Genomic DNA, 24385 nt, shown 5'->3' on the forward strand with positions numbered 1-24385 from the left:
ACTTTGTTTTCGACGTTCCTCCTTCGCTGTCCGTGATGGCGGGCCACACCTCTCCATGCGTGGTTGTGTCACAGGGCCCACAGTACATCTCCCCCACCCCACTCTCTCTGTGTGTGTGGAGGAGCCGAGCCCCCCCCCCCCCCCCCGATGCTCGCCAAATGCCGACCCGCTTCTGGTGGGGACAGGGCCCAGCACCCACGACCTGGGGAGGCGAGTGCGCTGCAGCGGCACTGACGTCGGGAGTGAGGTCGTGGACGGCGGTGCGTCGGAGCGACCCGCGCCGCTGAACACGTCGGCGCCATGCGCATGATGGGCGAGGTGCCAGCGTGAGTGGAGGGCGTCGCACCCGACCCTCACCCACTGCCCGCTGGTGTGTGTGTGTGTGGGGCCTGGGGGACCGCGCGAGGGTGTGCACGTGGTGGTGGCCTGCATGATGGGTGCGGCTGTGAGGCGACCTGCGATGCCGGGGCGGTGCTGAGGTGACTGGGTGTGCGCATTGCTGCAAGGGATGTGTCTATGGCTGCGTTGCACCACGCGAGGTGGGGCTGTGGCGGGAGGGGGGCCGGGGAGGGCTAGAGTGGGACCTGGACTCCTGCTGTATGGCAGGGACGATGGACTCACGCTGGGCAAGCGACAGAATTCCCGCCATTTGGCTTTGCATGCGCGGCCGGGGGGGAGGGGTGCGCGTGAGGGTCGCAGCGTTGGCAGCAACAGCTGCTTAACGGAATAGGGGACAACAGCGTACGTGCGAAGTGGCAGGCGCGACCGGAAATGACACAGAAAAAAAGTCTGCCTGAGCATGTGTGAGGTGGAGGGCGAAAAGAAAAGTAAAAAAAGACAAGGCGGCGTTGGCTCGTCCCTTGTTGCGGCGAGCAACGGTTGTAGATCGAAGGGACCGCCAACCCGCCTAAGCGACGGAACATCGAGGCAAACAGACGCCCTTGTCTTTTGGCACCACTTCACTAACTTACGAACACACACACACACACACACAAACACGCAAATACGGACCAACAACTCGCACATATCACTTGCACGCCACTTCCAAGTTGACTGAAGGTGCCCACGTTTTGCGAGTGTACAGACGGGAACGGATGCGTCGCGTATTCAGGATTTGCCTTGCTTTCATGCTAGTACATGTTTTGAACATTGTATATATGTATGTGTAGTTAATATACATTTATATATGTAATATATGTATGCATGTACGTGTATTTATATGTATGTGTGCATATGTATATATAGTTAATATTTATATTCCCCCCTCTCCCTCCCTTTTTTGTATTGCTTTGCCGCTCGAGGTTTGTGTGTGTGTGTGTGAACAGGTGCCATACTGGTAAACGTTTTTTTAAATGTGTGTCTTCTGTTTCTAATGGTTCGTTGGCTTTGCTCTTGTTTTTTTTTCTTGCGTGTTTTTTGCCTCCTCCAGCCTTTCCGCTTCTCCATCCTCCCTCCCTTTTCTTTCTTTTTTCACACACGCTCTCACTGGTTTGTGTTGTCTTCTGTCAGAGGCTCCCTCCCTCCCTCCCTTTATATATATATATATATACACACACATACATATAAGTGTTGTGCGTGTTGTGTTTTCGTGCTCGATGCGACCACCCTTTTTTTTCTTGTTTATTATTTGTGTATTTATGTGAGCTACTTTGTATTGTCCACGCACTATCAGTGGCGTGGGGAGAGCAGGGAGCACCGAGGTTCTCTGCCTCCCCTCCTTTTCCCTTCTTCCCTTCTTCCCCCGGTCTTTTATTTGTGTATCTGCATCTGCGCGTATGGTGTATGCATGTACGTTGATGTGTAGCATTCATGATGGAGGCGTAGTTGGTGGTGTACTATTTTTCTTGCTTCGTGGTTGCACGGAATAAACGATCGGGGTCCTCGTTCACGCAGATGCATTGTTGCAGACCACCCCCTTGATGCTAGAGGGAAGTTAGCAGCGGAGGAACAGGTCAATGAAACAAACAAACAAACAAAAAATACATCGTTGCCTCTTGTCTACGTGGGACGGTCATGCACTTCGCACGTGGCCTCTTTTCTCGCGCCTCATCTTTTCTCCCTCCCTCCCGTCCCCTTCGGGTCCACACGTGTGCGTAGCTCCACTCACAAAGACGCTGTCTTTCCTTTTTTTGTTTTTATCTGGCTGCTTCGAAGTTACGGTCTTAAAGCTTCTTTTTTTTGTCTTTGTTTCGCCAACGTTTCTGACCGATGACGTGTGTGCGTAGGCGTGTGCGTGTGTGTGTGGTTGTTCTTTGCTCATAGCCTCCTCCTCTTCGTTCATTGTTGTCTCTGGCGGGTGCGTCTGAGGAGGTCAGGTTGCTCTAGGAGCTAGAAAAACAAAACGAAACCAAACCAGAGACGCAGGGTGGCCTTCAGGGTTGTGGAGAATTCTCAGAAGACGCGTTCAAGTGGAGCACGGTTTGCGACGTGGTAACACACAACCTGGTTGCCGCTGCTCTGCCGCTTCGCCCTTACTGTCTCTACTGCTTGACGCCCTTTCGCTCGAGCTGTTAGCCGTTCATCTTTCAGGAGGTGATACACCTGGGCCTGTGAGAGGAGGCAGGCTGTGCAGCGAGCGGCGGTAATGGGGTAAAGAGGGTTCTACAAGGTTTCTCTAGTTCTTCATCAGAGCAGAGCCGCGCTGCATCAACTCCGTATCTCACTCCCCTCTCAAGCGAAAGGCGCTCCTTCGCAGGTTCGCTAGCTTGGAATACCACCTTGCTCACACTCCTCGCAGCAGCGCTGCGTTTTTTTTTTCTTTCGTTGCTGCAGTTGCGCGTTTCACCGACGTGCATACGCTGTACTCGTGTCGTCGCTCGTCTTCATCCTCTCTCTCCCCTTGCCCACGCACATGCCACTAGTGCGCGCCCACCACGCCACTTTTCTCTGGGCCTCTCGTTATGATCGTTTGATGCCGCCTCTCCTTTCTCGCCTCCCCGCACCACTACACTGATACAGTTCAGGCACCACAATACCGTGCCGGCGAAAGGCTAAGATCCAAACGGCAAGGTAGCGTCCTTCTACCGAGAGGGACGACAAGGAAAACAGTGGTACCCTCCTCGAACAGTTTTTCTTCTCTGCAGAACGCGAAGCTTTGCCGTGCCACGCAAATGCCTGCCCAGCCCACCGCCTCTTCCAGCAGCACTGCCCGGCAGAAGCGCAGCGGCTCTCACAAGAAGAATGATCTCTCAATAGAGTGCAGCTTGCGCCTGCCACTACCTGACACGGCGTCTGCCAGCGTTCTTTGGAGGGTGCTGAAGACTGACCCTTCTCTTGCCGGAACTGTGAAGGAGGTGTACTGGTGGAGTGAGGATCCGTCTCAGCGAACCGTTGCAGTAACGATCCAGGCATCCTCAAAGCGCGACCTGCGCTCTGCGGTCGGGTCCCTCTTGGATCAAGCTAAGCTTGTTGTGCGAACGTTGCGTGTGTATCCTCCCACCACGGCCGCTGCCACTACCGCCGCTGATGCTGGGTTGAGCACGGCATGAGACGTGCATTGATGAGCCGTTTGCTCTGCTCCTTTTTTCTACCTTTACCGCACCTCTTCCACGCCTCTTCCTCGCGACGCTGCTGAGCAGATCGGCGTGCGTGTTGCCTGCACGCGGACCGACTCGCCTCCGCTGCCACCTGCCTGCCGCGGCGTTTTTTTTCTCCGCCCTTTCCACAAGTGGCACTGGCCTTTTCTTTATCCATCGGTGGGCTCCACTGGGGAAGGCAACAGCAGCAGCAACGCCGTAAGCCGGAAGAGAAAGCGAACATCATAATCGGAGAGAGTAAACAACAACAAAGGAAAACATACCGCAAAACACCTTGTTGAACTCTGTGGGGTTTCTCCTCTGCTGTGCTTCGACATTGCACTGTCACCTTTTCAAGCGTGTCTGTCTGTGTTGTTCCCCACCTGTTATCTTCCGCCGCAGCGCGGTATGCACGCGCCCTTCAGCTCGAGTCGCAACCACGACACGTTGCTGGGTCTGAAAGGAGAGCGATGCCATTACTGAGCCGCTGAGGGTGTGCATATATCCTCCCCTCCGAGTGCTCGATGCCCTCTGCGTCAACTTTCTCTGTTCTCGCTCTCTGCCTTTTGCTGGTGACATTGCGCGCCTGCGCACTCCGCGCGTGCCCCCCCTCCCTCCCACTCTCACCCGCCCCGCACCTGCTGACGCGGCCTCCGCCTCTCCTGCAGTTTACGCCGTCCACACCCTCTTATCCTTTGCGCTCTCCTAGCTCTTTCTCTCCCCTCCCGACCACCCCCGCACCCCCGCCCCCCGACATGTCTCTGCAGGACGTGAGCAAGAAGGCCGCCGAGCTCGAGTCGAGGCTGAGCGGCAAGCTGTTCCTTGGCGGCGCGAAGCCGACGGCGGAGGACGTGAAGGCGTTCAACGACCTGCTCGGCGCGAACCACGTGAGCCTGTACCGATGGGCGAAGAACATGGCAACGTACACCGAGGGCGAGCGCAAGGCGTGGGGCGCGCCGGTGCGCGTTGCTGCGCCGGAGCTGCGCATGCCCGCACCTGCGGCGGCGACGGCGGCGGCGGCGGTGTCGGATGCTGCCGCTGAGAAGAAGGCTGCGCCGAAGGCTGCTGCTGTCGCGCCGCCGCCCGCCGCTGCGGCTGCCGCTGCCGCGGAGGAGGAGGACGACATCGACCTGTTCGGGGAGACGACGGAGGAGGAGAAGGCAGCGCTGGAGGCGAAGAAGGCCAATGACGCGGAGAAGAAGAAGGCGAAGAAGGCGGTGATTGCGAAGTCGTCGATCCTGTTCGATGTCAAGGCGTGGGACGACACGATCGACCTGGAGGCGCTCGCGAAGAAGCTGCACGCGATCGAGCGCGACGGCCTGATCTGGGGCGACCACAAGCTGGTGCCCGTTGCGTTTGGCGTGAAGAAGCTGCAGCAGCTCATCGTCATTGAGGACGACAAGGTGTCCGGCGACGACCTGGAGGAGATGATCATGGGCTTCGAGGAGGAGGTGCAGTCGATGGATATCGTCGCCTGGAACAAGATCTGAGGTGATTCGAGGCGACATGTATGCTTTTCGCCACGTACGCAGCAGACCTCCCTCTTTACTCAAGCGCGCTACTTTGTCTTACGCTTTCGGCCCTTCTCTTTCTCTCTAGAGCACGAGAAGGGGGCAGGCAGGCGTGAGGAAGGGCGGGGGAGGAGAACGCATATGGGGATCAGCATCACGCACTCACACCCACCAGCCGACAAAAGTTTCCATTCTTATGATCTTTGTCGTCCCAAGTTAACCTATTCGCGATGCCATGGAGTGAGGTGCGGGCTGATCGAGGCAAGGCAGCGACGCAGCAGCAGCAGCGGCGGGTGGAGAGAAGGGCAAGACAAACAAAGAACGCTCACCCCGAGATCGGATGCGTGCGGTATGGAGACGTGAGTGACAGTCTATAGGGAGGTGGAGGGATCGGAGAAGCGGGCTTCATGCGTGGAGGAGGCTGTCTTTGCAGAGGCGAACACACAGCCGAAGTTCAACAAGCGAAGGGGGGGGAGAGATGAAAAAAAAAACGCGCATTTTGGCGTAGGTAGGGGGTACGCGTCTTTCCCTGTTCTGGAATGTGTGTGCAGCTCTATCTGCCTCTCTGTGGCTCCGCCTCTCCGCCCCTCCTCCTCCCCGCCTTCTGTGCCGTTTGCCAAATTTTCTGTCCACCTGTTGAAGCCGATCAACGCTGTTGCGTGCGCCTCTTTCACACCCCTTCGTCCCACACTGAATAAGAAAGCACACAGTGTAGATCAGCTTGTGTTGCCCTCGCGCACGTCACTGACACCCCCCTCCCGCCCTATTCGATCGTGGATTCACGCGCCGCATGGCTTGAAAACGCGTCAGCGGCGTTCATATCGACAGGACGAGGGTACTCCCCGTGTCCCCATGTGTGTGCGTGTGTGTGTGCATGCGCGGGGGGGGGAGCAGGAGCAGCAGCAACGGGTTTCCTGTGCGTGTTTCTTGCTTTTTTTTACGTGTGGGTGTCTCTCTTTGACTTTGTTTTCCCCTGTTGTTTTGCTGTCTTCAACGTGCCCTCCTCCCCCTTCCCCCATAAAAAAGTGAACTGGCATACGCGCGCATAAAAAAAAATGGGACGGCGTCCGTCCCCCTTTGTCGCTTCGCCTGTGAGCGTGTGTATGTGTGTATGTGTGTGTGCACGCGTGCAACTTGTGCCTCACATAGACATACCCAGTCGCACGAGCGCCAGTTAAGCTCTCTTTTCTATCTGTAACAGAAACACCTCCCCCACAAGGAAAACAAAAAAGAAAACGACAACCGTGAGGCCACAGTCCCCCCGCCCCCGCCCCCGCCCAAGAAAACAAGCCAGAGGACGGATTGGCACCGATGCTCTGCACACACGCGAAGCTTCCCTTTCCCTGAAGCTCAAGAAGCGCATGTGCTGCTTCCCTCTCGTCAAGGTGGCGGAGATGCCGGGTGTTTTCTTTTATATGCGGCTTACTATGTTGACTCCGCAGCTGAGGAAACGAGGTTGCCTTTTCTTTCTCCTGCAACAACGAGGGGTGGGCATACACTGTGCGCCTGTGCCCCCCCCCCGCTTGCTAGCCTTGGCGGTGGCTGGACTCGACTTGGGGATGAAACAAGTGGAAAGCAGTAAAGAGCACTGTATGTTTCGGTTGAGTACCACGCGGCGGTGTTGGCGTGTGCCTGGGCGACGCTTGCCATCCCATGTGCGCGCACCTATCACACCTTCGGGCTTCCCCCAGCCCGCAACGGACTCAGCACCATCTGCACTTTTTTCTTGTGCTTCTCTCTCTCCGTGTGCGCGCTTGCCGATCTGCTTCACTGTCTTGCATGTTTCTCCTCCTCTTTGTCTCCTTGTTTTGTTCTTCGGAGTTGGCGCACGTGTGCACCGCCTTATTTACCCACTCACGCAAACCCATCGAAACTCATGCGACGCGAACGTGTGACTTACCGTGTTGTTGGGTGCCAACCATGGAAACGACATACCTCTCACCTTCCCCTCCAAAAACAACAACAACAAACACATTATCACACACATCACATTGGCACTGCTGTTCCGTACATTTTTCTCCTCAATGACGGTTGCTGCCGTTTCGCTGATGTGCGCTCCATAACGACAGTGCAAGAGAAGAACGAAACAGCCCGGGGAACAAGCTGAGGTTGCGCGGTGAAGATCGTGCTTCTGCACAGCCCCTTCTTTTCCCTGCGCTTACTGCTGCCGGTTTTGCCATTAGGACGTTCGAAGCGTGCTCCGTTGTCAGCTGTCAAGCTTCTCACCGCTCGCTAACGCCATAATGCCCCCCGCCAAAGAGAAGGACATCAAGCAGGCGCGCGCCGCCGCGGATGAGCTGGAGAAGGCGCTGGCGGGTCATCTCTTTCTGGGAGGCGCGAAGCCGGCTAAAGAGGACGTCGATAAGTTTTACGAGATGTTTGGCGAGCACAACATCGCCTTCTACCGCTGGGTACGCAACATGGCGTCCTTCACAGAGTCGGAACGCAAGTCGTGGGACCTGCCGGGGACTCAGTAGTGTGAGAGATGGCGAGAGACAATGATAGGTGGGTACTCACGGCGCGTTCAGCAACAGCGCGTGCAACATGCCGCATCTTACCTGACACACACACATATATATATATAACACTGTATGTACTGCCGTGCACAGCGGCCGTGTCTTGGCTTGTCATTGAAGCTAATTTCTCGCGCAATGTTCGGGTGTATGGATGTCAGTGCATCGGTTGCTGTGGTACGTTGTCGTTTTGGGAACCCTTTTGCCCTTGAGTCGGCCGTATATATATATGTGCGCGCGTGTGTGTGGCTAGCGTTTTCCTCTCTGGATGCTTGTGGGTCTCATTGCACAGGATAGCCGACATGGAGGTGCGTCATCATTCGCTTTTCCTTTGTGGCTCCGCCTGCTCGCTTGGGCGCGTATCTGTTTAGTGTGGCGCCTGCACGCAGACAGATAGATATCTTGAACGCATATCGACGCACTCAGTCACATACCTGCCCAGCACGACGGGGACAGCACGCGAACAGCTAATTCGGCACGATGATGGCTGGCGCACCCCGCGTCGGATCCCTCGTTCTGCACAGACCACAGTAACGACGTTTTCTTCGTTTTACTCCTCCGTCTTTCCGCGTTGAGCCCGATATATGCTGTGCGCGATTCGCGGCTCGCCCGAGGCTTGAAGCACGCCTCCTTTCGCGCTGTGATGGTGCACGCAATGGTGTGATGACGCAAATGGCACTTGCACCGCATGGGCTTTCCCCACCGAGTGCCGATCGCTGCCCTGTACGCTTCTTCCGAATGACTCGCTGTGAGCTCATTGTGTCCAGGCGCATGCCTATCCGCGCCCCCCTTCCGCTTGACACACCCATGCTTGTCAATTGCATGCAGATTCAGCAGAAGGCGGGATGCCCCTGCCGCCTCTGACTCATGGCAGCGTTCCACCTGTCGCGGCACAGGCGGGCAAGCCATCCAGACACGCCCCTGGTGATATCGACGGAAACGGGCGATGACGACAGCGGACCACACAGACAACAACGTCGTAATGGAACAGGCCCCAGGATGCCAAAGTGCGAGCCCTGTGCGCACAGGCTTTCATGGACAGCTGGCATGCTGTATCGCATCCGAAGAAAGCATACAGAGGTCAGCAGAGCGCGAGTGATGGAGGAAAACGGCGCAAAGAGATCCATATGAATCAGTCCCAATGTGCGTGTGTGTGCGAAATGTGCAGCATCTTCTGCATCCGACTGGGTGGGCTGATGAGGCGGAGATGCCCGAAGCATGGCGAGAGCTCCCCTGAATGGCCTCATCGAGTTGTCCAGGCTTCCGTGTGGAGATTGCTCACACCGTATTACGGCATGCGACGGGTTGAGGCGACCGAGAGGGAGGGGCATGGCATATGCCGGCAGAGTGCAGGGCCTCAGAGGGCCCTGGCCTGCGGCTGGCCAACCTCCTCGCTGAGCTCTTGCGGCATGCACCCAGGCCACCCGCCCCTGGTGCCTGCACGCCGCACCACCGCCCCCGCCCTCGAGCAGGGCTCTGAAGGTAACCCTGTGGGATCATGGCATGCAGTGCACGCTGGCCCGTGTGGCGCCGATCGCGCAGCACGTGTGCGAGGAATGGACGAGGAGGGACGGGGCGGGCCCGCTAGCGGCGTGGCCCGATGGAACGGCGGAGGGCTCGCCCTCGCCGGCCTGGATGTAGCCGGAGTGCGACAGGTGCGCGTGGGCTGCGGCTGTATGCGTGCACGTGTCGACACTCGGAGTTGGTGGAGTGGGACGTTGATCACGAAAAAAAACCTTATCTGCCTTCTTTTTCATTGTGTGTACTTGTTCGTGCCCTCCTCCTGGTACTTGATTCTCGTGCTGTGCTGCTACGCTGTTGTAGCGATGCTCAACAAGGACGCCATCGAGCAGCCGTGGTGCGAGCGGGGGGGGGGACGGTCGGTGCCTTGCTTGCGCGTGCCTTTTTTTTAGTTGCGGATTCCACAGCATCTTCAGTCGACAAAGGTGGTTGCTGGTGAGGCGGTGAAGTACGCGATTTCGTAGATGCCGTGAAGCGAACCTTTAGCGCTTGGGGCGCTTGTACTCTTGTTTACTTGTGTGCACGTGCACGTGCACGTGCACGTGTGCGTGCGTGTGTGTGTGTCTTCTCAGACGTATCCGCGTGGTGTCGACAAGCGTGTAGACTTGACCTCAGCGTGAACGACGGTGCAACTGCGCGAAGTGCACGGTGGTGATGTCGGTTGGTCTTCGTGGTGGTGGTGGTTGTTCGCCGTCAGGGCTCTGACAGGGAACATCGGAGAGAGAACGAAAAGCCGAGGATACCGTGACGTTTGCACGGTCACGCCCCAATCGTGTGTGCTTTCCCAAAGTTCAGGGTGATCGATTACTGCACTGCGCCAGCGTGCAGTCGCGGACAAACTGTGCTCACGTGTGTGTGTGTGTAGATTATACTCCCTTTTGTACACCCCCAACTTATCCTCCCCTCCGAGTGCTCGATGCCCTCTGCGTCAACTTTCTCTGTTCTCGCTCTCTGCCTTTTGCTGGTGACATTGCGCGCCTGCGCACTCCGCGCGTGCCCCCCCTCCCTCCCACTCTCACCCGCCCCGCACCTGCTGACGCGGCCTCCGCCTCTCCTGCAGTTTACGCCGTCCACACCCTCTTATCCTTTGCGCTCTCCTAGCTCTTTCTCTCCCCTCCCGACCACCCCCGCACCCCCGCCCCCCGACATGTCTCTGCAGGACGTGAGCAAGAAGGCCGCCGAGCTCGAGTCGAGGCTGAGCGGCAAGCTGTTCCTTGGCGGCGCGAAGCCGACGGCGGAGGACGTGAAGGCGTTCAACGACCTGCTCGGCGCGAACCACGTGAGCCTGTACCGATGGGCGAAGAACATGGCGACGTACACCGAGGGCGAGCGCAAGGCGTGGGGCGCGCCGGTGCGCGTTGCTGCGCCGGAGCTGCGCATGCCCGCACCTGCGGCGGCGACGGCGGCGGCGGCGGTGTCGGATGCTGCCGCTGAGAAGAAGGCTGCGCCGAAGGCTGCTGCTGTCGCGCCGCCGCCCGCCGCTGCGGCTGCCGCTGCCGCGGAGGAGGAGGACGACATCGACCTGTTCGGGGAGACGACGGAGGAGGAGAAGGCAGCGCTGGAGGCGAAGAAGGCCAATGACGCGGAGAAGAAGAAGGCGAAGAAGGCGGTGATTGCGAAGTCGTCGATCCTGTTCGATGTCAAGGCGTGGGACGACACGATCGACCTGGAGGCGCTCGCGAAGAAGCTGCACGCGATCGAGCGCGACGGCCTGATCTGGGGCGACCACAAGCTGGTGCCCGTTGCGTTTGGCGTGAAGAAGCTGCAGCAGCTCATCGTCATTGAGGACGACAAGGTGTCCGGCGACGACCTGGAGGAGATGATCATGGGCTTCGAGGAGGAGGTGCAGTCGATGGATATCGTCGCCTGGAACAAGATCTGAGGTGACTCTGAAAAGGGCGAATTAGTAGGCGGTGACGTACGGTGCGCGGGTGGTACTACGCGTTACTGAGCGAGGCCTTGTATCGGGAGTGGGGGTAGGGTAGCCGTTGTTTCTTGTGCGGTGACAGCGATGGGCCGGATAGGTGGTCTCGAGCCGCACAGGGTGGTCGCGGTGTAGTCGCTGCATCGTTTCCAATCTGCAAGACGGATGAGCTTGCTTTTCTCTGTGCTTGATTTGAGGCCGGCGTGCACTACAGCGATTCCTCGTCGTTGAACCCCCCTCCCCCCGATGCAATCGCATTGTGCAGTGATGGTCTTTTGTGAATCATTGTGTGTGATGGGTTGGGCAGGGAGGGGGGGTACGGGTGTTTCACTCGTGCTCGCCATGCAGGCTGCCGGGCGTCTCTTCGAGCCCCGCTCGCCCACATCAGTCTTCCTTTTTCGTTTTGCTATTGTCGTGTGTGGCGTGCTCTCCACGTCCTGTAACGTAAGCAGAAGACAGGAAGGAAAAGATAAGCAACAAAACAACGTAGACGCACACGTGTTGTCAAAGTTTTTGGCGCGTTGTGTGTGTGCTTGTGCGGGTCTGTGTGGTGTATTGGCCTCTCTCGTGGAGAAGGGAGAGGGGTAGAGACGCAAAGAGCGGATGCTCAACGTTTGCGGGCAGCGGTCGATGGAGTTACGCTGGAAGCTGTGACAGAGCCTCTGCGCCGTTATCTGGTGCGCATGTCTTCGCTGGCTCGCTGCCTGCGTTTTCTTGAGCCCGCTCTCTACCTGCCACGCTTCGCCTTACACATACGCAACACGGTGGCACGCTCACAATCCGCAACTGGCGCTCTGTGAAGACGAAGGCATAGGCTCTATTCGATAAAAGAATAAATGCATCGCAGCGACGACAGCAACGGCGCGACACCCATACCAAGCGAGCATTGTGGTGGTTTTCTCTGAGAAGCAAAAGATAAAATAAAAAGGCATCGGTATTGATCCAGCCTTGAAGCGAAGGGAAAGGGCTACTCTCTCTCTCTCTGTGTGAGGGGAGGGGCTGGGTAGAGAGGCGGAACGCCGTCGCCGGTGAGGTGGAAAAGGAGGATAGGTGTGTGCGAGTAGGCGCCTGTGTGCTCATGGCCAGCTGAGGCTTGCCGTCTGGCTGCGGATGGTATGTGGGCTTGACCATACTGCGCAATCGTCTTGTCGACTCTGCCCGTCTCTCTCACGCAGGCAGGCACACGAGCGGCGCACATGTGGGCGCTATTTCATCTTGCCCCTCTTCTTTTGACCTTGCGACGCCTTTTCTGAGTTGAGCGTGCACCCACTCCCATTCTACTCGCTCACGTGCCCAGACCCCTCTCGCACGCTTTGCCTGGACGGCTTCCAGCAGGTTCCCCCCTCCTCTACCTCTGCCTCTCCTTCTCGCGTGTGTGTGTGTGTTATTTGGTTCTTATCATCGGTGCGTGGCACTGCAGGCGCGCCCATCCAGCGGAGAGGTCTCCAGATGCCGAGAGGCAAGGCGCGGTGCTGACCTGCGCGCACCTTTGCAGTCACTAAGTAGGTATGCGATCTTCATGTTAGCATCGCTTTCTTCCGACGAACACAATGCAAGCGAAAACACCAGGCCGGACAGCTGACCTTGAGCTTCCCTCGCGCACAGAGAGGTGCCGAGAGCAGGGGAAGTGCAAGCCGCCTCCCATCCGCAGGATAAGCACACAGTCATAGCCTACTGAAGGCGACTGGTCCATGTGCGGTGTAGGCACGAGGGGATGCGGACAGCGTGGATGGGGGAGGACAGGGTAGCAGATTGGTGTTGAAGTGCCGGTGCCACTGTGTGTCTCCAAGTCCAAGCGAAGGCGCAGTGAACTCGAGATATAGGACAGCGTCACAGCATGGAACTGTTTCTCCCTCGGTCTCTCCACGTCCGTGCTTCGGCTGGCTCGAGTGTCTAGGATACCCACCATGTGAAGCGCCGCGGAAGGAAATTGAAAGAGGCGTGATACGTGGAGCACAGGCGTGCGCTCGTGCAAGGCGTTCCCACATGTCTCTGCAGCAGCCCCCTGCTGCTTTCCACTCAGCGCTTCCGCATGCCTCGCTTCTCAGCTACGCAGGCCACTGCGTGGGTATGTCTTCACTCGCGCTGTCTCCGTGACGACTCGTACAAAAAACCGCCCCCACCCTTTACTCTGACTCACTGCTCATTGAATCGCTCGCACCCCCCCTGCCACGGGCTCAACCTCACGCATGCACCATCATGCGCGCTTCTCCGCGGGGGAGTGCCACCTCTACACGAATCTGGCGCCGTCTTCCTCATACACACAAGCACGCGCTAGCACACGCATACGCGGTAGAGAGGACGGAATAGAGACAGCAGCACCTCGACAGAGACGAAACGCCACGCACGGAGAACAAGCGCTCGTGTGCGTGTGCGTGTGCCTGTGTCGCAAGAGTCCCTGCGTTCGGCGTGCTTTTCTCTCCGGGTCGCTCGCGCCCCTCCCCCCTCTGCGCATTGTCCTTCCACCCCCGGTCTATCTCGACCCGCTGCGCGCCGTCTCTCTTTCCCACGTACGCTGTGCCTAGCTTGCCGTGTGCGCGACGCATTTTTGCTCTTCCTCTTCGCCTTTGTGGGTCTGCATAAACTCTCATGCGCCACGGTACGGGACCACAGGTGGGCGGGCGAAAGCGAAGCCGCTCTCGCTCGTCAGAGAAGTCGCCCGTGTCGGCACTGCACGATGAGGAAGCGGAGGACGTCGTCGCATCGCCCGTGCATGCGAAGGAAAAGCACCATCAGCAGCTAAGTGCCACCGCAACCAGCCCTGCTATCTCTAGCCCTCACGGGAGCAGCCACGGTAGCCGCAACTCGAGCGTCTCCTCGACGTCCTCCTCGTCTTCTGCCACCAAGCACTCGGGTGAGAAGAGTCCACGTAATGCGCACAAAATGCCGGCTGCTGCTGCGGAGGCGGCAACAGCATCTACCGCGGTAGCCGCGGCGGCGGCTGCGACGTCGACATCCCCCACGACGTGGATGACCCCCGAGGACGCCTCCATCTACACGCTAGTCACCAGCATCCTGGCAGAGTGGCGCAGTGGCGTCACTCTACTGAAGGAGGATATCATTCGCTTAATCCTGCGTCGTGTGCGCCCCATCCTCATGAGCCAGCCGATGCTCGTTCGCACCGAGGCCCCCATCAACGTGTGCGGTGATATACACGGCCAAATCACCGACCTCGTCGAAATCTTCAAGGCGGGCGGACTGCCTCCCCACTCGCGCTACCTCTTCCTCGGTGACTACGTGGACCGCGGCAAGTATGGGACGGAGGTGATCACGGTGCTGCTGGGGTTGAAGGTGTTGTACCCAAAACGCGTATATGTTCTGCGCGGAAACCACGAGACGGACAGCATTTGCCGCATCTACGGCTTCTTTGACGAGGTGAAGCGGCGCTTTAACGTGCGCCTGTTCAAGGAGTTCACGGATGTGTTCAACTGCCTCCCCGTGGCGGCGTTGATCGAGGAGATCGCGCTGTGCATGCACGGCGGTCTCAGCCCCGAACTGCGCCACCTGCGTCAAATTGAGCAGATCTACCGGCCGTTGGTAGTGCCGGATGAGGGACTTGCCTGCGACCTTCTCTGGTCCGATCCGGAGGAGGGGTCGTCTGGGTGGCAACCAAGCGAGCGCGGTGTTAGCTTTACTTTTGGCGAGGATGTAGTGAAGCGCATGTGCGACAGCCTCGGCATCGACATTGTTCTCCGAGCCCATCAGGTGGTGGATGAGGGCTACTCTTTTTTTGCCGGCAGGCGCCTCGTCACCATCTTTAGCGCGTCCAACTACTGCGGCGAGTTCACCAACAGCGGTGCAATGATGCTGATGGACGAAAACTGCATGTGCAGCTTCCAAATCTTTAAGCCTGAGTACTAAGAACAGTGAAGGTATGTACGGGCGCGCACTTTTAACCAGGCAGGCCACTGCAGCAGCAGGAGTAGCAGCAGAAGTGACGGCTGCTGCGGAAACAGACCGCTGTGGATGGGTGGTGGTTTGCTTCCCGAGCTCTGCGAGTGCGTTTCTGTGCGTGCTTTGCTCCCCAGTGACGACTTTCTCCTCTTTAAACTCCACGCAGCCGCGCGTACGAGTTCAACTATTCACAGGTGTACACTGGCATTTACGCACGTGCACACACACGTACACGTGCACACGTGCACAATGCACACACCGATGTGCGTCTTGTTGCGTCTGTTCTGTTAAGTTGTCCTCTATTTCTACTCTTTTTTTCCTTCCCTCGTGACGTCGTGTCTAATGCAGGAGCGACTACGTCCCGTTGTGTGCCCCCCCCCCCCACACACACACACATTCTTGGTGTGCCTCTCTCTCTCACCGCGGCTTGATAAAGTCTTCTGCACCCTCTCTTCCTCTCTTCCTCCTCGCCCACGTTGTCTGTGCGCGTGAGCCGGCGAGTCAATGCGTCTTGGCCGCGTAAGGGGATGGTACCTTGTGGAGATTCTGTCCCTCCCCTTCTTGTTCGTTGTTTGACTCGCTGTTGTGGTGTACCTGTGCCGTTGATTTTGGTGAGCAGGACAGCTGATGAGATACGGCGCAGTTGACGCCCCTCTCCTTCTTTTTCTCTGTTTGGTGTAAGATATGCTGGCCATTGCAGCCTGTGCGACAGTCGTGAGAGAGGGGGGGGTGACTCACAGGGGCTGGCGGGAGCGGAGGGTAACATAGAAAACGAATGAAAGTACAGGAGTTTCGACTGTGTTGGGCGGCGTGCAGCCGTTGTCTGTGTGCGCACGTCTGTGTGTGTGTGCGCGTGTGTAGGTGTTCGGTACGTTTGGCATCGACTCGCTTGTAAGAAGAACAACAAAGCGCTCAGGAACGGCATTCTATCACGCCCCCAACAAAAGGGAACGACGAAGCGTGGGACCCAACACTCGGTTGCCCACCACAACTCTACCCTCTTCTTCACACTGTGTCAGTGGATACGGGACTCATGTGTCTGGGTGAAAGTGCACGCGTGGTGGTTGTGCTGATGGGAAAGGCAGGCAGGAGTTCTTCACCGACTGTTGCCGGCGTTGTTGCGTTTTCTGGCGTCGCGCACATTTCCGTCCATGGGACTTGTCGCCGCTCGATGCGTCGGGGTGTGTCTGCAGGCTTGTGCAACATGGCTTGTTGCACGTTTTGATGCGGACCATCCGTGCATCCTGCAGACACACAAGAAAAGCCACCGCTAACCATCGACTTCATCGCTGGCGCTGCCACACGCGTGCGAAGAAGGAAACGAGAGAGAGCGAAACAAAAAATAAGGAAAAGCCGTGATGTGACTCAGCTTACTCGATGCCACGCTCTCGTTGCTCTACGGTATCTTCACCTTGAACCAATCTCATCTTTCTCGTCTCTATTGACGTTTGCGCTGGATGCATCGCACACGCGCACACACTCGTCCTGCCTGTCCCGCCTACGCGTACCCCCTCTCTCGGGTGCCCGCGTGCTTGGCTGCGTGCGTGCCGCTTTCCCACCTCCATCTTGTTTCGCCGCTCCCGCCTTTGCATGCCTCAGTTGTTGCAGAGTCGATTGCACACTCACACACATGGCCTTCCCAAGCCGCAAGGATGCGTTGCGCGCGCAGCGCAAGAGCGCCAAGAGGCACCGCCCCGAGATCATTGTGATCGACCTGAAGGATCACGTACTTGGTCGCGCGGCGGCTGTGGTTGCGAAGCAGCTGCTCCTGGGTAAGAAGATCACCGTGGTGCGATGCGAGCAGCTCAACATTGCCGGTACGGAGATCCGCAACAAGATCAAGTACCTGCAGTACCTGCGCAAGCGGAAGCTGACGAACCCCACAAAGGGCCCCTTCCACCACCGTTCCCCGTCCGACGTGTTTGTCCGCACTGTGCGCAGCATGCTGCCCCGGTACACGAAGCGCGGTATGAAGGCGCTGAACTCGCTGGTGGCCTACGAGGGAATTCCGCCCAACGTGGTGCGCACGGGTGGGCGCGTGGTGATCCCGCGCGCCCAGCGCCACATGTGCTACCGCTCGGAGCGCCCTTACACGGTGCTGGGCAACATGTGCAAGCACGTGGGCTGGAAGTACAGCGACGTCGTCGCTAATCTTGAGAAGGCTCGCGTGGAGAAGGCGTGCCGCCACCACGAAAAGAAGGCGAAGCTCCGCGACGCGTGGAAGGCGGCCCGCAAGGAGGCGCTCGCCAAGATGCCCAAGCACAACGTGGAGGTGCTCAAGAAGTTCGGCTACGCTTAAGCAAACGGCAATCGGCTAGCACATGCTTCCGTACTCACAGACACACATCGGCACAACCACCCCGCATGGTTCTTAGAAGAGACGACGTTGACGGAAAGGGGAGCGGGACGGAGAGGTCACGCGGGCTGCTGACGCGTTAAAGGGTGAACACTTTGGGACGAACGAAAATTTGAGGGCCAAGAGGGCGCAGCCGGCCGGCAGAAACATCGCTGCCGCTCCTCTGCTCATTCGTGTCCCATCCTTGTGCACTCGCTTCGGCCAAACACTGGCCGCGCCCCTCCAATACACCTGCCATGTCGGCTGCTCTCGTTCCCCCCCTTCCATATCCCCCTCCCCCTGTTTTCCTGTCTCGCGGTAGGCACACACATATATATAACTGTGTATGTGTATGTGTATTGTTGGCGTTGGTGTGCGTCTCTCTCTGCGGCTGTGTGTGTGTGTGTGGCTATGGTGAGCTCGACTTGCGTCTTTCCTTTCTCGTTTCCCTTTCTTTTTTTTCCGTGCGTGTGCGGTCTCGCGCACTCTCATTTTTATCAACAAGCAGCAAAGCAAACGGGTGAAGAACGAGGGTCCATGGGCAGCTTGACAGCAGGAAAGTGCGAGCGACAGGCTGGCGAGGGCGAGACAGGACGAAAAAGGAAGCCGTGTGTGGTCGGGGCGACTTGTACAGTCTCTGCCTCTTTCATCGGCTGTTCTGGACTCCGCCCTCCTCCGCACACATGCCCACACACACACACACACACAGGCGTTTCCATCGCTACACACGCATGGGTTTCGCAACTTGCCTTGCAAGGTCACGCCTTTCTGCTAGATGCACTTGCAGGTTCCTTCGAGCTGCCTTCACCGGCACTCTTGCGCAGCCATGCATCGCAGGCTCTCTTCGTCCACTACCTACCCACTACCTTTGTGTCCTTCGACTCTCTCGTTGTGTGATGCATCGCATTAGCATCGTCTTCCACAGTTTGGCTGCGCAGTTTCAGAGGATGCCAAAGGAACCGCAGCCTTCTCGTCCGTACGCCGCGCCGTTGTCGGCGCCGTACGCGAAGCCGTCGGGCTCGCTTGTCCCCACGGCGTCTTCGTCGACAGCAGCCACTGCCGTCGCACGGGCGGTGGCTGCGAACGCCGCTGGTGGTGGTGCTGCACCGGCTGCCGGTGGCCATCGTCCAGCGCGACTCACCATCAACAACTTTTCTTCGTTTCGTGCGCGCGTCAAGAAACTCCCGCCAGACGCCAATGTCAAGGCAGCGCTGCACACGCAGCTCTTTCAGTTCCCTGAGCGTGTCTGCTTCGGCTGTGTGAAGTGCCGACGCGACAATGTCGAGTCGGACAGTGTGGCTATCGACTTGAAGAACCGCATCATGCTGTGCGCGCCCTGCTTCACTCGCATCATTCGGCCGCGCACGTACACGCCGAGCAGGGTAGTGCCCTTCCCATCACTGCTGTCGTGGCTCAACTATAAGCCTTCTCATGTAATGGAGATGTCCGATGACGTGCTGGAGCGACCTGCGGAGGCGGTGGCGCCGTCAGGCGAGCGCATGGCCGCTTCCATGCTGGCGGGTGGCGACAGGGCGACTAACTTGGGCAAGCTGCCAGCCATTGCTATGAACATCGCGGCTGGTGGTCGCAGCCGCGGCGGTGATGCGGCGGGTGGACGACGTGGAGGCCCAACGATAGACGAGTCACTCGCTCAGGGCAGCGCCGGCACCCCGGCTGGCACCCACCCTTGCCTGCGCGTGTGGGGCGTGTGTCAGCACGGCGAGACGTGTCTGTTCCGTAATGCGCCTGCTGATCTGTGTGTAGCGTACTTGATGGGACTGTGCCGCGGACGCAGTACCCCCATCGGTGGCGCCCCCGTAGGTGGTGGCGGAGGCGGCCGCCCCAATGCGAATCGTAATAATAATCGGCATGGCCACGGCGGCCAACACCAGCCGCATCACAAACACAGCCACCACCACAGCCAAGGAGGGCGTAACGCTCGCCGTGACCGCGGCGCAATCACCGCGGGCGGTGCCCTGACGTGTCGCCTTCTGCACCAGGAGGTGTACGACCTCCCCGACGTCTCTGACCCACCACCGCGCGAGCGCTTCGAGGGCGACCTGGAGGACAAGGACGGCGCCTGGGCGGCGTGGGTGTGTCGGCGGCGCGACAGCCCAAACAGCGCGGAGTGGCAGCTGTGGCACAACGGTCCGCTGGAGCAGTTGTTTAGAACATATGTTCCCGCGCGGCGGCGCCCTGTTCCTCGCCAGCCGAAGAAGAAGAAGTTGGAGGTGGCGCCAGCCGCAGACGCGTCGGCCGCCGTGGCCGAGTTGGTAGAAGAAGGAGAGAGGAATGTGGAAGGGGAGGAGGGCGCCCAGACGGCTGAGGATGAGCTGACGACCCCGCTCGCTGACGAGGAGGATGTCATGGATGATGAGGAGGATGGTGAGGAAGAGGGTGACGGCGACGCGGGTGCCAACGAAGGTACGGTCAGCGAAGAGGCCGCCAACAAAGAGGTCGTCGGCAAGGAGGCCGAGGACGAGCCTGCGCCGGCGCCAGCCCCTGCACCAGCGACAAAGCTGAACCTGATGGACATCATGTCAGCTCTCAAGGGCATCAAGAACGACCCACAGGAGAAAGCGGATGATGCGGAGGAGTAGCCCCATCCGCGCAGGCTTGCCCTTTTTTTACTACTGCTGCTGCTGCTCCTTATGTTGATTGCGCCGTCACGGACGGGGGGCGTTGCACGCTGTTCTTCCTCCCTCCCTCTATCTTTGTACGACTCTATGTTGCTCGCTGGCTATCGTGGCGCGGATTGCCTTGTTTTTGTTGTTTTTTTTCTGGTTCTGTCTGCCGTTGGTTTCTGCGTCAACGGTGAACGCGTCTGCGGTGTTCGTGCGAACGTGTGCGTGCGTGTTCATGGCCCTCTCCCCCCTCTCTCTCCCTCCCGATCTCTGCGTGAAGGTGTTTCCGTGTGGGCTGGGCGCCGTTTTCTCTGTGTGGGTGTGTTGCAGTGACACGGACACACGACACAAGCTTCGACTTTTTCTGTTCTCATTGTGGTTGTTGTCTGGCGGTTCTTTTTGACATCGTGGGCGAACACGTGGAGGCGCCCGAGTGTGTGCAAGTGCCAGCAGCCCCTGGAGGCACCCACCCACCCACACACCACACACACACGCACTCACGCACACACAGAGAAAGGGTAAAAAGAAAAACAAAATCGAAACGACGGTCCCACGAATGGCTTGTACCTATCGGCAAGGTGCATGTCTCTGATGGGTAGATGTTCACTCTTGTCAGTGGCTAATCTGCGCAGCACCGGCTTTGGCGCTGCCGTTTTGTTTCTTTCGCTTTCTCGTACAATCGTGACAACGGGATGTGGCTTGCAGCACAACAGTATCCATGCCAGCTGCAGCAGGATTGACAGCACACGTAGCGGTGAGGCTTGCTGCTCGGCGTATATGGCCACCGCCTATTGCTCATGGGGTGCAATACGTGCTCTGCTTGTCCCAAGCAAGATGACAAGCGAGCAAAGTGTGACCTGTTCTAGGAAGCGCCATGTATCTCGCTCTCGCCATCTTCTCGCGCTTCGAACCTCCTGCTTGCTCATCTTATTTTCTGCACGTGACCCCTCCCCGGGTCTGGCCATGCTTCTCTCTTCTTGGCATGTGTGCTCGTGTGTGCCGATGATGAATCGGAGCGAGCGCACAAGGAACGGGGTAAGGGAGGTACGAACGTGCGAGGCAGGCGGGATGAGGCCAAACGGGCATCACACACCAGGAGGCACCTGTTTGCTGCTCACACCCCTGCAAAGGTGGGAAAGACGAGGCGCGTTCCGGCTGGCGCAGTCAAGCGCAGGGCCCGCCACGGCTACCATACGCCGGTATAGTGCACCTTTTCACCCCATCCCACATGACCGCCCCAGCGCTAGTGATTCTGTTCATGTCATCTCGCGCTCAGCGCAAGCATCTCGAAATCGTATTAGATGCGCCGGGCTGCTGGATGCCGCCACTGTCGCTGCCGCGGCGTTTCGTCCTTCGCGGCTGCTGCGCACTCCTATGATGCCGCCACTTGTGCGCATCGCGGACGCGGAGCCTACGTCGAGCGGTTCCTCTTGCGCCGCCTCGTACGGAACTCGAGAGGACGTTGGTGACGGTGGCAAGACCGTCATCAGCGGTACCGTTTCACCTGCTCTAGCTCGAGAGCTCTCTCTTCTCTCGAATGATGACCTCATCCAGCGCATACATCGATTCAGTCGCTCCAACTTTGTTCCTGCGCAGCGGCCGCTGCTCTACGCGCATCTCATGGAGTTCATGAAGCCGCAGCGCTTGGCGTACGCGTCTACCAAGACGGTTCAAGACCACCTTCAAGTCGCGAACGCCGCTGACATGCATGAGACATGCATCGAGCTCTACCACGCCGCCCGGGAGCACATGTCCACCGCAGCGCTCATGCTACGGACTCCCTGTGCTCCTCTAACTAATGGCTCTGTCACCGGGGCCGGGCAGCCGGATGCCAGCGGGCACGCCGGCCTGTCGACAGCGAGCGGCAGCGGCACGAATTTGGCCGCCGATGGTGCAGTGCTTGTAAGCACTTTCGTGGTGGATAGCGCGTACGCCACACAGCGCACCTCGGAACTCACACGACTTGCCTCCTACTGCGTCACGCAATTGCTGGCGCCTCTGCATGCAGAGGGGCATGACGCCACCACAGGAGATGCAAGCCCTGCGGCCGCGAAGGTTTTGCGGTCGTTAGCGGTTCGCACGCCGCGCGAGGTGGCAACAGAGCTGTCGCTGGTGCGTTGCTTGTGGCGCGCGTTGTGCTTGGCAGAGTACTACAAGTGCGTCGAGGCCACCGGCACGCAGGCGGTCAAAGGGTGCAAAGAGCAGGCACTTGCCGACGCTCTGGCGATTCTGGATGCGTGCCGGCAGGTGGCTTCCGTGCGGCGGAAGGCAGCCGTGGCGGTGCTGGCTGCAGCAGCGAGCGGGCACTCCTCTTGCCACGAGCACTCACCCTCTTCAGCGACAACACCAGGGCTATCGGAGAGGCAGTCCTCGGAGTTGCTGGCAGAGGCACTGAACTTTGTTCGCTACGCCTCCCTTGACGATGATGGTGAGTTCGCCTTCTACCAGTTCTGCAAGGAGGAGGGGATTCTGTGGTCACCACAGCCGCTGTCGTGGAGTGTGCGACGTGAGACAAGTGATGCCGCCTCGTCGCTGTCCTCTGCAGCCGAGGCTGGCGGCGCAAACACGTTCGCGTACAGCGAGGACGAGGTGCAGGTGTTTTACGCCGCGCTCATCGATACGTGTGCCGCAGGGCGGCTTGTCCCCGAAGCGCTGCTCTACTTCACCGAAGCGAGGCGCCTTCTTGGCTACCCACCACTCGCGGACGGCGAGGACATAGGTGCGGAGACGGTGCTGCTGCTCGGGGCAGAGGGCGGAAGAGGGCCTCGAGTCAGCAGCGTCGCGGCGGCCACCACTTTTAAGACGTCACCGGAAGCAGTTGATGCTGTGCCGCGTGCGCTGCCACCGGCAACATCTGCCGCCTCTTCCACAAGCAGCGATGTGGTTATGTCTGCTCCTCTCTCTCCACCGAGCCACCCAGCGACCGTTTCTTCCGGTGTGCATGGCGGCAAGGTCGACTTCAGAACCGCCACGGCTGGCTTTGCCTTGACAGAGCTTCTCCTTCACCGACTTCTCTCTATGCTGCAGGCGGCCAAGGAAAACCACCACGTAGTGCGCCTCGCGCGAGCGCTCATCGCAGCAGGGGCTGTCTCGCAGATAAAGGCGCAGATATGGACCGTGCTTCTCATCTCCGCCGGCGCTGTGCGGGCAGCGGACGTGGTGCTCGCGGTGTACAGCTACGCCTTGGAGCGACTGGGCAGTCCTGCAGGCAGTGACAGCAGTAGCGGCAGGGGCTACACGACTGCTGAGGTACATACACTGGAGTACCTCTTGCAAACCTCACTCAACGCGCTCTCCAAGTGCCAGCTACCACGCTACGAGCAAGATTACCTCCAGCCTGCGCGCGACACGCAGGTGCTGCGTTGCACGGACGAGTTCTATTACAGCTGTCTCCTGCAAGAGGCTCACAACTCCATGTGCCCGGCGCAGCGGGCGGCTGAGGTGCTGGCGAGGATGGAGGAGGCAAAGGTACCCATGACAACGCCAATCGTCTCACGGCTGCTGAAGCTGTACCTGCGAGTGGAGTCGCCAGAGTTCATCACGGTGTACCGCCACGCCATCGACGAACTGGGCCTGCCGCTGCGTTCTGTGTGGGCCGACCAGCTCCTGCTGTGGGCCGACCGACGGCGCTACTTTCTCTCTACCGATGACCGTGCGTACGTTGTGCAGCAGCTGCTGCACTCGAGGCGAGTGGCGACGGTGGCTGACCTCCAGCCCCTGCTCGGTGGCCTCCGCACGCATTTTGCTCTTCTCTATTATGATCACACGCACGCCGCGCGCGAGCAGTTCCTCAGAGACGGATCAGTGCCAGTGGAGCAGCCGACTGTGACGGACTCCCGCGCGCATTTTCTGACGACACGGCCGGTGAGCGTGCAGCGGGGCGTCATGACGCGTGCGGGGACATCGTGGGTGTGCAATGGCGCGGGTGGCGAGGAGCTGGTCGAGGAAGAGACGAGGCGACATGGGATCTTGCCTCGCATGCTGGGCGATGCGCCCCGCCGCACTCTGCATGCCGGCATCGCGGAGCTATCGGCGACGCCGCTGCTGTTTCCTATCCCCGATGGTATTGCCGGCGCAGGCGACTCGGAGCGGCTGCACGACAGGGCACTTCGGGTGTACTTGGCCGATGTCCTGGACGGACTGCAGCGCTCTTCCAATTGGGTGATATAGCGCCCACCCGGGAGCGGCGCCGTGCAACGCAGCAAGCCGAAAAAAAAGCAAACGGTCGCTGCAGCCGCCGTGATGAGTGCTTGTGTGTTGGACCATCAAGATAAGTATATATATATATACATAGTGGCACGCTGGCTTGTGTCTTGTGCGCGCTAGATGTCGCGTTGAACATCACCCCCAGTTTCTTTTTTTGGTTGTGACTTGCGGCGGCCCTTTGCTGCCGTCACGCCACCAAACTGACGGAGCGCAGTTCTTTGCGACACAATGTCCTGTCTTGAAGCGCTACCCCTTCCCCCACACACACACGTGTCTCTTGCACTTAAAGCTACGCCATGCTCGGTACGAACACGCAAGAGCAGCAGAAGCCATAAGACCTGT

General features: G+C 58.9%; 8 protein-coding genes across 8 annotated transcripts; all 8 read left to right on the top strand.

Annotated features, from left to right (window-relative positions):
* Positions 1–3110: 3110 nt before the first annotated feature.
* LMXM_33_0815 (conserved hypothetical protein) lies at positions 3111–3488 on the top strand (the record flags this gene model as incomplete). Its single annotated transcript, XM_003878620.1, has 1 exon — positions 3111–3488. One exon carries the CDS (start codon positions 3111–3113, stop codon positions 3486–3488), a length of 378 nt encoding a protein of 125 aa, XP_003878669.1.
* Positions 3489–4270: 782 nt separating this feature from the next.
* On the top strand, positions 4271–5005 carry LMXM_33_0820 (elongation factor 1-beta; the record flags this gene model as incomplete). The annotated part of the gene is made up of 1 exon (XM_003878621.1): positions 4271–5005. One exon carries the CDS (start codon positions 4271–4273, stop codon positions 5003–5005), a length of 735 nt encoding a protein of 244 aa, XP_003878670.1.
* Positions 5006–7269: 2264 nt separating this feature from the next.
* Positions 7270–7503, top strand: LMXM_33_0830 (putative 25 Kd elongation factor 1-beta; the record flags this gene model as incomplete). The annotated part of the gene is made up of 1 exon (XM_003878622.1): positions 7270–7503. One exon carries the CDS (start codon positions 7270–7272, stop codon positions 7501–7503), a length of 234 nt encoding a protein of 77 aa, XP_003878671.1.
* Positions 7504–9976: 2473 nt separating this feature from the next.
* LMXM_33_0840 (putative translation elongation factor 1-beta) lies at positions 9977–10942 on the top strand (the record flags this gene model as incomplete). Its single annotated transcript, XM_003878623.1, has 1 exon — positions 9977–10942. The coding sequence occupies one exon, from the start codon at positions 9977–9979 to the stop codon at positions 10940–10942; it is 966 nt and encodes a 321-aa protein (XP_003878672.1).
* A 3012-nt stretch (positions 10943–13954) lies between these two features.
* LMXM_33_0850 (serine/threonine-protein phosphatase PP1,putative) lies at positions 13955–14845 on the top strand (the record flags this gene model as incomplete). The annotated part of the gene is made up of 1 exon (XM_003878624.1): positions 13955–14845. One exon carries the CDS (start codon positions 13955–13957, stop codon positions 14843–14845), a length of 891 nt encoding a protein of 296 aa, XP_003878673.1.
* A 1663-nt stretch (positions 14846–16508) lies between these two features.
* On the top strand, positions 16509–17177 carry LMXM_33_0860 (putative 60S ribosomal protein L13a; the record flags this gene model as incomplete). Its single annotated transcript, XM_003878625.1, has 1 exon — positions 16509–17177. The coding sequence occupies one exon, from the start codon at positions 16509–16511 to the stop codon at positions 17175–17177; it is 669 nt and encodes a 222-aa protein (XP_003878674.1).
* Positions 17178–18109: 932 nt separating this feature from the next.
* Positions 18110–19813, top strand: LMXM_33_0870 (conserved hypothetical protein; the record flags this gene model as incomplete). Its single annotated transcript, XM_003878626.1, has 1 exon — positions 18110–19813. One exon carries the CDS (start codon positions 18110–18112, stop codon positions 19811–19813), a length of 1704 nt encoding a protein of 567 aa, XP_003878675.1.
* A 1398-nt stretch (positions 19814–21211) lies between these two features.
* LMXM_33_0880 (conserved hypothetical protein) lies at positions 21212–24007 on the top strand (the record flags this gene model as incomplete). The annotated part of the gene is made up of 1 exon (XM_003878627.1): positions 21212–24007. One exon carries the CDS (start codon positions 21212–21214, stop codon positions 24005–24007), a length of 2796 nt encoding a protein of 931 aa, XP_003878676.1.
* Positions 24008–24385: the final 378 nt, after the last annotated feature.

Source organism: Leishmania mexicana, chromosome 33, assembly GCF_000234665.1.
Source record: "Leishmania mexicana MHOM/GT/2001/U1103 complete genome, chromosome 33".
NCBI lineage: Eukaryota > Euglenozoa > Kinetoplastea > Trypanosomatida > Trypanosomatidae > Leishmania > Leishmania mexicana.